Source organism: Pleurodeles waltl, chromosome 7 (assembly GCF_031143425.1).
Source record: "Pleurodeles waltl isolate 20211129_DDA chromosome 7, aPleWal1.hap1.20221129, whole genome shotgun sequence".
NCBI lineage: Eukaryota > Metazoa > Chordata > Amphibia > Caudata > Salamandridae > Pleurodeles > Pleurodeles waltl.
In genome coordinates, this window is record NC_090446.1 from 46,349,746 (window position 1) to 46,360,694 (window position 10,949).

Genomic DNA, 10,949 nt, shown 5'->3' on the forward strand with positions numbered 1-10,949 from the left:
CACAAACACCTCAACGCAGGCATAGACAGACATGTTGTGCAACACAACATATACACACACACAATGAACTGTATGTAGCTATGACACACAATCAATAGCAGTGAACACACATCCAAACAATGACATAGGTGACACATCACGTATGACCAACAAACAAGGAAACCCACATGCAGCACCATACACATGGACGCACACTACACCCCATACAATCCCACAAGCAAGCAGTCAGACACATTACAAAATCCCCATGGTACAACCCAGCTACCCAGTGAATGTAACAACACAGCTACAACCCATACACAGACCTTACACATCGTTGCACACAGATGCCACACCAGCATGTAGAAAGAAACCAGGACAAGCTTCTCTACTTGACAACCACAGCAATGTGGGCAGTTGTATTCTACAACAAAATCTAAAAATAAACAATATACAAAATGTGCCAAATGGTAAGTCCAATGTCCAGAAATGCAGGACACACTGTCCATATATCATGGCCCCAACCTGAATCCTTACAGCAAATAGGCCTCCAAAGCATAGGGGCAGCAATGGGACAGGCAGGTCATGGTTTTGGGGGTGGTGGTGGCTTGGATTTGGAAGGAAAAAACAACAGATGATGGATGGAATGCAGAGCAAATCAAACATTCACCCCCAGTCACAGATCTGGGTTTAATCCATCAGTTTTTTTGCTTGGCATGCCATTCCAGTTTGGACCCAGCCATATGAAAATCAGTCTTGACCCTGTTCCCCATGGGAACAGTCCAGCCAGAACTGCCAGGCCAGCTCCTCCCTAGACCAGAAAAAAGCATAATGGGACCGGTTTCAGGTTCACAAAACATTGCCTGTCATTGCCCATACAGTGCCAATATAATCATCTTGTACTACAACAGTACATGCAGAGATGGAGGATGAAGCCAGTGACCCATACGTACAGTTGAACGTGTGTCATAGTACCACCACTTCTTTTCCTGCATGTCTCAAGATAGTTAACGTGTCACACTCCTACATAATTGGTGTGACAACCAGGACTGTACATTCCCAAAATCTCATCTGACCACGTAAATCCCGAGTCCAGTGATGGTCACAGTATTCAACCATGCAGAAGTCACCTAACAGACAGGGCTGCTGTGCTGCCCTCAAGTGCCCATCCAACTCTGAGTAGGCCACTTCCAGTATGTGGGCCATTAGGGGGGGTCAGGGTCCGACGGGCACCCCTCCCACATTGGGAGGCCGTCCCCAGCTGGGCCTCTGCAGTCTTCCGGGCCCAGTGTCTCAGGTCCTCCCACCGCTTCCTGCAGTGGGTGCTCTACCGGCTATGAAGCCCCAGGGTCCGCACTTCCTTGGCGATGGCTCTCGATAGCCCTTTTTTCTGGTGGGCGCGGACATGCATGGGAAACATTCCAAAAATGGGGACATGATGTAATTAAAACCAATACAGCTGAAACCTTTGGCGAAACACAACATACATGGACCATGCACACTGCCAATATACCCCAAATATCATGTGCATGCAAAACACCTGATCAGTCTTGACATGTCAATGTGCACACATATACATCGGCAGACTCCACGCGACATGTGGAACAAAGGACGTTGTACTGACCTTTTACCCTGGAGCACCGTAAAACCGCCCATAAAGGGGTATGACCCCTTCCATCAGTTTCTCCAGTTCCTCTGTAGTGAAGGCTGGGGCCCTATCTCCTGCAGTGTGTGCCATAGTTGCTCCAAGATACAGAACACAGCAGCACATGAAGTGGAGGTCTGTCTTGCCCAAATGCCAAGAGTCAAGTGAGCTGGCCCATACAAAATGGCGGTTTTGACCACAGCGGTCATGAGCATCACCACCAACAGTGATTGTCATTGGTCCCAGTTTCTCATAGATGTCAATGGTAACCAATATTTAGTTGCACGGCAGTTCCGACCGCCTTCCGCCATGACGACATCCGCCAGTAGAACGAGGTCACTTCCAGCTGTCAAATGCATACCGGACAGGTAGATGCCATATTAGTCTGTAACATGACTGTCCTGGGTTCACAATGTGTAATTGCCTGCATGTCGTCACAAATTGATACATTAGGTCACACATTGTGGATAATGACATATATAGTGAATGTCTGGTGACATCACCACAATTGTCACTAAAGTTGTCAGTATTTACGATCCGTATAGTGGAACATCTGGAAGGTGTATGTTTGCATGTCTTGTATATGTCCATTTTCACAGGGATTATGTGCGATCATCTGGTTAGGAATGGAGTGTGAAGTAATGTCTTCCCACAACATGACAGCCAACTTGCATGAACAAAACTTTGTGACAGTCATACTTGGTGCACAACATTGTGAGAGGTTCCCAGATTGTTGTTTGTCTCTAAGCCCAGATATCGCCACAATGGAGTGATAAGGAATTCACCAGTTTACCGGCCACTCATAGATCTTGATACCATGGAAGAGCTCCACATCATCCTGACCTATCTACTGAACCATTAGTGCATCAGGGAACTGGTCGCCCAGTGGAGGCCAGACCTCCTGCACGGTTTGAAAAATCCCCATGCCATTCCTCCAACAGTCTAGGTGTTGTCAGTCCAGCATTTTCTGGAGAGTGGCTCTTTTCTGGTTACAGTGGGACTGGCTGCAGGGATGTCACAGCCACAGTTCAGTAAGGTGTTTCAGGATGTGCTGGATGCCCTACTCAAGCATGTGCACAGGTACATTAGGTTCCCACAGCGTGCTGAATTGGCCACCGTGAAAGCAGCCTTCTATAACATATCAAATGTCCCACATGTAATTGGGGACATTGATGGCACTCACATCGCCTTGGTACCTCTGAGGACCAATGAACAGGTCTACAGAAACCGGAAGAGTACATATTCACTCAATATACAAGTGGTGTGTCTTTTAGACAAGTACATAACACATGTAAACTCAAAATTCCCTGGATCAGTACATGAGTCCTACGTCCTGAGGAACACCAGTGTCCCTGCAATGATGTCACAGCTACAGGGAGAAAGGGCCAGGGTCATAGGTATGTGCACTGCTTTCCATGTCAGATGTTTGTACCCCTCCAAATACAGTCTGCACTCTACCTAGCATTGTTACCTATGGTCATGTTCCCTTTACCACACAGGTGACTTCAGACATCCCAACCTGCTCTGGCTCCTGACACCTTATGAGACATCCAACGACAGGAGGGGAGAACAGGTACAATGAGGCACGTGGCCGGATGAGGCGAGTGATTGAGCGGACGTTCGGTCTCAGGAAAACTAGATTTTGTTGCATCCATGTGTCCGGTGGTGCCCTACAGTACCGACCAGGGAAAGTCTGCAAGATGATTGTGGCATGCTGGATGTTACATAATCTGGCCCTCAGAAGGCACATCCCACTGTTGATGCTGGAGCAGTGTTTGGGGCCGGTGACTCTGATGCTGAGGGGAAGACAGACGAGGAGGATGAGGCACATGACAACAGGACTGATCTGATTCGTCACTACTTTCAATGATGTACAGGTATTTGTGAGTTGTCTATCATCTGCACTTGGAAGAGTATTGTTGAAGCCACTCTGTATCAAGTATTTGCATGCATCAAGGTTTGTGTTCGGCTACAGCATTCGATCTTGGTTTCCGACCCTGGAATGTAGCTGACTTACCATGAGGGGTAGTGGAAATGCACTGCTGCTAAGGGCATTTGTGGTATGCTGGTGCCTTTGCGGTACAGTCTTATAGTTCTACCAAAGGTTTAGAGTCCTCAGTCTGCCTGTTTGGGTAAACGTAAGGGGACTTATCAGTCTTGTCATGCTGCATTGTCGGCTGCTGTGTGGAGAGTACCTGTTCCTGACTACTCAGGGAGGTGAACAATAGAATATGTTATCTATGTGACATCTTTCCTGTCCTACACGTGGGGGAGTGCCAATGCAGGCCCCTCCATGTGTGGTATCATAGCTGCTGGGCCAGTCATCCTGTGTATGTGTTCAAATGCTGTGGATGTATAACTGTGGTTCACATGCCTTACAACATTGTGCCTGATTCCATTACATTTTCCCTCTTCAAGTCACATCTCTGTCTGCAAGCTGATTACTGTATTGCCTGTTGGCATCGTTGACACTGGATATCATTACAATATGGATGTACTTACTCACCTGCTGGAGTGTACCACTACATCTGTCACTTCAACATTATTGTGTTGCCAACATATGTCTATATTTGTTGCTTGGAAACAGGAGTGCCACTACATACAATGAAGAGATGTGCACCATGACTCGTGTAGATTTGTTTTTATCAAGTGAACAACATCACAGTCCTGAGGAGTGGGTTAATGGTCTAGGTGCTGATCAGAGTGGGTGGTACATCTGTTTGTCTCATAGGTTCTGTATCCATGTGTCCATTGCCCGATATGATGTGAACTTGGTTTTGGACAGCCAACAGGATGTAATATTGGCACACAAGGGAGGCAGTTCAGAAGAGGGATCACTTCCCGGTGGGGGGGAGTGGTCTTGGTCTCAGGTCCTGCAGGATGTCTGACATCTTTTACGGGGGGATCCGTCAGCTGCAGGGGTAGGGATGCTGGTGGCCTGTGGGTCCTCCTACTGGGGCTCCATTCCTGTAGCAGTTGCTGATGGTGATGGCAGTGGTTTTGCCTGGCTACTAGATGGGGCCTGCTGTTGGGTGGAGGTTGTCCACAGGATATTGTTCAATTCATTGAACTCCCCTAATATGGAGACCATGGTGCCGTTGAGTGCCTGCCACTGCTGCATGGCCTCCTAGTAGTATTGCCCCTGTAGCCTTTGTGTGTCCTGTAAGGTAGTGAGTATCTGGCCCATCTGGTCCTGGATTTGCTGGGTGGCTCCCAGGACTCTGGAGACAGCATCCTGGCCAGTCGTGTCCTGTACCTGCCCCTGTCCTGTGGGGCACACTGATGTTTGATGTGACCTTGGGACACTGGTATGGGAAGGTGAGCTCTGCTGTGCATTGGCTGCCACAGGGGAGGTGGTTTCAGTTGTGGGCAGGGTGAGGCTGGTGGTGGTGGACTGACCACTCATGTCTGATGGGCCAGGTTCATCGTCCATATCCAGTCCTCCCCTATTGGACCTGCTTCCAGGACTGGACATTCAGTTACTGGCCTCCTCTGCTGTGTGGCAGTCTTTGGGAGACCTGTGGAATGAGAGGTATGTGGCAGATGATGGTATTGTAGCAGTGACACACATGGTTGTATGCCATCAATAACTGGAGTTGCAGGGCAGTAATGGCATTGACAGTTACTAGTCCACTGCTTGTGTTACCATCAGTGGAATGGTGCAATGGGCCAATTTTGGAGAATAGTTAATGTTTGTCTTGCTACTGTCATTGCCATCTACTGATGTGCATTTCATATACTTATTGGTGATGGGGAGTGACATGGTTTAACGTGCAATTGCAGAAATGTGAAGTGGATGTAGCAGTCATGCAAGGGTAGGGAGTGTTGCATTGTGGTTGCTTTGGTACTTGCTACAGTGTGGGGTATCCATCACTGTTTGGGCCTGTGAAGGAATGGTGTCAATAGGGGGCTGTGGCATGCAAGGGTGGGTACTGGGTCCATGGTGGGCTTGTTCACATTACGGTGGTGTGAAGGGGTGTGAGGGTGGTGGGGGTCCATGCTGTGCACAGGGACATGTTGGCCGGGGAGTGTAGTTGACTTACCAGTGTCCACTCCACTAAGTATTCCTGTCAGCCCATCTGGATGTAGAATGTCCAGGACCTTCTCCTCCCACAATGACCATTCTGGAGGAGGCGGTGGGGGCCCACCACCAGTCCTCATGATGGTGATTTGGTGCCTGGAAGCCATGGCCGTACCTTCCCCGTAAGGTCGTTCCCCCTCTTCCTGATGTCATCCCTTGTGCGTGGATGGTTCCCCACTGCATTCTCCCTGATGACTATCCACTGCCGTAAGTCGCTCTTCGGGGCTATGGATGTCTGCTGGACCTGTGCTCCAAATAGTTTCAGCTCCACTCTGACGATTTCATCAACCATGACCCTCCATGACCCTCAGCTCCTCGTCTGTGAATCATCTGTGAATCGTGGTTTATTTGTTGTGGTGCCATGGTGATTGGGTTGTGGGTGGGGATGTATGTTGTGCAGGGATGCTGGATGTGCTATTTGTTGGTGTGAGTTTGGGTAGTGGTATGTGCGTGGGCTCTGTGGTGTTTGTGTGCAGTGGTGTGCTGTGTGATGCATGTTCAGTGTGATGGTACCGGTGATATCTAGGTACAGTGCCTCCTTTCAGTGTGCTCTTGCCTCCCTCTGATAAGGTTTATGGTTGCAGAGGGTTGTGGGTATGTGTGGGGGTGTGATTTGTAGTGCTGTGGACAGGTGTGTGTATGTGTATCAGGTGTGGAGTAATGGTATTGTCCAATGTGGTGCAGTATTCTGGTGGTGAGGCTTATTTTCCTGTGGCGGTTCGGACTGCCAATGGATTGCCACTGTGTTGGGGCCGTGGTGCTGATTTGAGTTTTGTTATTTGGCGGGCGGGATGTTCTCGGCGTGGCGGTGCTGGTGGTGCAGTCACCTCCTTCACTCTGCTGTCTCGGCCAACGGTGTTGTTTTTTGTGTGTATTTTAGGTAGTGCTGTGTGGGTGACTCGTAATGCGGTCTTCAGACCGCCATCACTGGTGGTCTTTCGGCAGCCGCTTGCATGACGGTCTTCGGTAAAGACCGCCAAACTTGGAATGACCACCTGAATCTTTCTCCATATTTTACAAATTACTTTTAACAATAATGTCCTTGAAAGCTGATGATTTTCTCTAGGTAATTCAGTTGATTTCAGAAGTGTCCCAATGTCTTGATCATCTTTTGTTACATTCCAATACATTTGGAATATGTTTTGTCATTGTACTTTTTTGAATGATTAATTCTATGGCTCATTAAGGAATCTGATATCTCTTTCTTTTTTAGTAATCAATGTCTCGAGACATTTCTTTGCACCTGCTTTCCTCAGATCATGTGTGACCACTTTATTTGGACTTCCTTGAGCTGAGAAACTTAATTTAGTTTTTTCACATTTTTCTTCATCTTCTGAACAGCTCTTACTCAATGCTAAAGATTCACCAAATGGAATGCTATTTTTTAATGATTGTTGATGGGCACTTTTGCCATGTGGAATACAGTTGGTTACTTTTTCTTAGCAGTAGAGTGTAGTCTCAATTTTCTCATCTTTGATGTTAAACATAATATCCAACTCAGTTTTCTTTCTATGTTGATGTTATATGTGAATGTTAAAACATATTCACAAATATTGATTTTGTGAAGTATGCCTTGAGCTTCTCTTTTGAGCTATTCCGGATTATCAAAAGATCATCAATGTATCTTAACCATGTTGGTATATTTTCTAGATGTTCCTTTCACATTCATGTTGCAGTGCATTTAGTATCATTACAGTAGAAATATCCTCAAATGCTAGACTCACATTTGTCTCTTTAGTATTTGGTTGGTGGGTTCTTTTCCTGCATTTATTATCCATTGCTGTGTGTATTTTTGGGAATTTAAATGTTTGTACAAACCGTGCATGTGTGTGTCTCTGTAAAGTCAAAGTGCTGTTCGGAATTAATGGATAGACTTTTTGTATAAAAACTGGAATTTCCACAGTTAGTTTGAGATATGATAGATTAACAAGTTTTGTTTTGTTTTTTCCTCATATTTGTTTTCATACGATTTCTTACAGGTTTCATGGTGGAAATTTTCCTATTGCTCCTCATGTTTTTTTCTGTTACATTTGTCTTTGCTGAAACAGATATTCTGCCCCGTTTCCATTGATCTTTTCACCTGTCCTCATGGGGTGCATTTAGTTTTAAATAGATACTCTGTATGTTTTCCTACCTTTTAACTGGAAGCGCTTTCAACCCCTTAATCTGTGTCAGATTCATTTGCAACTTCCATGGAAGGACGTACTACTACAGTTTTGTCCAGCATATGTTTTTACTTAAGTTTGTCAATCAAGTTTTCACATCTAAAGTATACACCTTTCAAATAATCTTTTTGATCTCTTTGAAATTTTCTTTTCCTTCCCATTTAAATCTTAGTTTTATTTTTCCATATTCCATTTCTTCTCTACATTTTGCCATAGACACCTTGTTAGTGGCAAGTGACAAATCTTCCTCAATTCCTTTGATTAATACTTTGAGTTGTTCACAATGTACTGTTTTGTATTTTATTAGTATCTTCTCAATCGTCTTGTGCATGACATATTTCCCCCTGCACCAAATTCTTGAAATAGGTCAGGGCTGCTTTCTGGCCAATTGGACATTACAAAACATTTTGGATGATTACATTTGCATTTGAAATCCTTCTCTGTAACATCCAATTTCACTGTTGTTGTCAGATTTATTTTTGTATCTGTGCTTAATCAATCAATCAATAAATTTGTTAAGTGCGCAACTCACCCGGTAGGGTCTCAAGGCGCTGGGGTGGGGGTGGGGGGTGCTACTGCATAAAAACAATGTATTTCCTAGTGCTCTACGTTACTGACTTCCCCAGTCTTAAATAGCATCATTGCTTACTTCATCCCTGGTGCAATGGCTATTTGTGGACAATAACAGCCTTGAGGGCATCCCATATATTTCACCCCATCATGCTCAGGTGATAACAGTTTTTCCTGATTCCAATACAAACTCCTTCCTATGGGTGTTTGTATGCTTCTTGTAAGGTTTGATCACCAGGGCACAGCACTATAAGCATTGTTGAAAAAGTCAATTGATTGAAAATTAAATTGAACCATAGCAGGTGAGTTAGTGTGCTCTTATGTTTAGTCAGTCTTTGAAAATATGAATGTATGTCTCTACTAGTCGTCAGGTAAAACTTTCAATTGTCTCCACTTCTGTTTCATATAGCCTGTCTGCATGTCTCTCTGTCGATGTGTACCGTAGTCATTACCATGTTTCTCATTCTTTCCTTCAATGTTTAGGTATGTGTGTGCTGATGGACCTATTCATTCCTCTTTCTCTGACTGCCTCTAAGGCAACTACTACAAGTTGGACGCTACTGGCTGCTTGCAAATCCAACAGCAGTAATTACCAGCATGTGCAATGACACCCCACCAGTACCATGCAATTACAAGTATAACCCCTTGAAATAGGGAATAAATGTATGGAAACAAAGTTGCATGCAGGATTCCGCACATTAATTCCCTAGTTTGAGAGATTTACCATCACATGGAAGCAGAGGCTTCCCTGTGGGGCGAGGTGAGACAACGCCAGGGGATGCGGGAGGAGGGGAGGGAAAACGTGCCCTGGTGGGTGGAACCATTGCATGGTCCTCTCCTGCCACAGGAAGAGGTTGGGGAGTGAGAGAGGGAGAGGCTCTGCAGCTGCTGCAGCTGAGATGTCAAGCAATTTTACCAGCCAGAATTTCCAGCTGGTGAAATTGGGTTGAGTGTTCCAGCACCAGAGAAAACTATGTGCGCACAGGAATTCTGTTCCATGCAGTTCATAATCAGAGCCTAGATCAGCCTCTCTCTGCCTGATGGTGAAGAGATCTTCAAGGAAGGATATGCATTTATAAAGAGTGAGCCTTGTGATGTGTATATGTCCTTCTCCCACATGTTCACACGCTAGCACACTCACATTTACGTTCATCTCAGCTTCCTGGAGAATGAAAGAGATGCACAACTCAAATCAAACCTCAGCATCGGAATTCATCATCCTTGGCTTTTCAGAGTATCCTCATGCTAGCTTTGTCCTTTTCCCCATCTTCCTGCTCATCTACCTCATCTCGCTGCTTGGAAACCTGACTCTTGTCCTACTCGTCTGGGTAGACCCCCATCTTCACTGCCCCATGTACTTCTTTCTCTCTCAACTGTCTGTGGTGGACATCAGTTACACCTCTGCCATCTTCCCCAGCATGTTGCTGCAGATAATCACCAGGAAGAACGCCATCCCCTTCTCAGCCTGCATGTCTCAGCTTTATTTCTTCTTTTCTTTCGCTTCCATTGAGTGCCTCATACTAACTGTTATGGCTATTGACCGCTACTTCGCTATCTGCCACCCACTACGCTACATCTCCCTCATGACTAGGAAGATGTGTTTTTGGATGACTGCAATCTCCTGGATTCTTGGCTTTTTGGATCCTATTGTCCACACTGTTTTAATAGCCCGCCTAGCCTTCTGTGCCTCTAACCGTATCAATCATTTCTTCTGTGATGTTACTGTACTGCTCAAGCTTGCTTGCAACGACACATACCCAATTACTCTGGCCACTTTCCTTCTTGGAAGCCTGCTAGGATTCACCTACTTTCTGTTAACACTGGCTTCGTACTTGTGCATCATCTCTGCTATTTTAAAGATCCCATCCAAGGATGGAAGGTGTCAGGCATTCTCCACCTGTGCCTCCCATCTCACCGTCCTTATTCTTTACTACATGAGCATGATATGTGTGTACCTGAGACCCACCTCCGCGTATTCTCCCAACAGAGACCGATTTCTCGCCATTCTCTACACAGCTGTTATACCCATGTGCAACCCACTGATTTACAGCTTGCGCAATGCTGATGTACAAAGAGCAATGCAGAGAGCTATTGGGAAAAAGCGTTTCTTCTTTTCCAACACCTCAAAAACTTCCATATTGTCTGTTGTAGGGAAGGATTCATAGGTATCACCATGGCATGAATAAACCTGGGCTCTGTCTGTTTTCTTTTACATATTTCCATCAGCCTTGCCAAAATCACTGAACTGCACTGAGAAAATGAGCAACTCAGTTATGATTTGATAAGCAACTTAACACGAGTCACTGCAGAGCTGGCAATTATAAAAATTAGCATATCAGATGAGGAATAACTGTGTTGATGGCTTATGACATATAGTTGAGTTTTAAACTTTCTATTGGGACAGTCGGTTAAGTTTTCAGCATGTATGTTATCGCTGGAAATAATTCTGAGAAACGATTTGCTGCCTACAATAAAGAAATGCCTATTGTACCTTATGGGTTGCTACCTC

The 10,949-nt window shown here is 45.5% G+C and overlaps 1 protein-coding gene across 1 annotated transcript; it reads left to right on the top strand.

Annotated features, from left to right (window-relative positions):
• Nucleotides 1–9,609: 9,609 nt before the first annotated feature.
• LOC138246790 (olfactory receptor 5AP2-like) lies at nt 9,610–10,605 on the top strand. Its single transcript, XM_069201552.1, has one exon. The coding sequence runs from the start codon at nt 9,610–9,612 to the stop codon at nt 10,603–10,605; it is 996 nt and encodes a 331-aa protein (XP_069057653.1).
• Nucleotides 10,606–10,949: the final 344 nt, after the last annotated feature.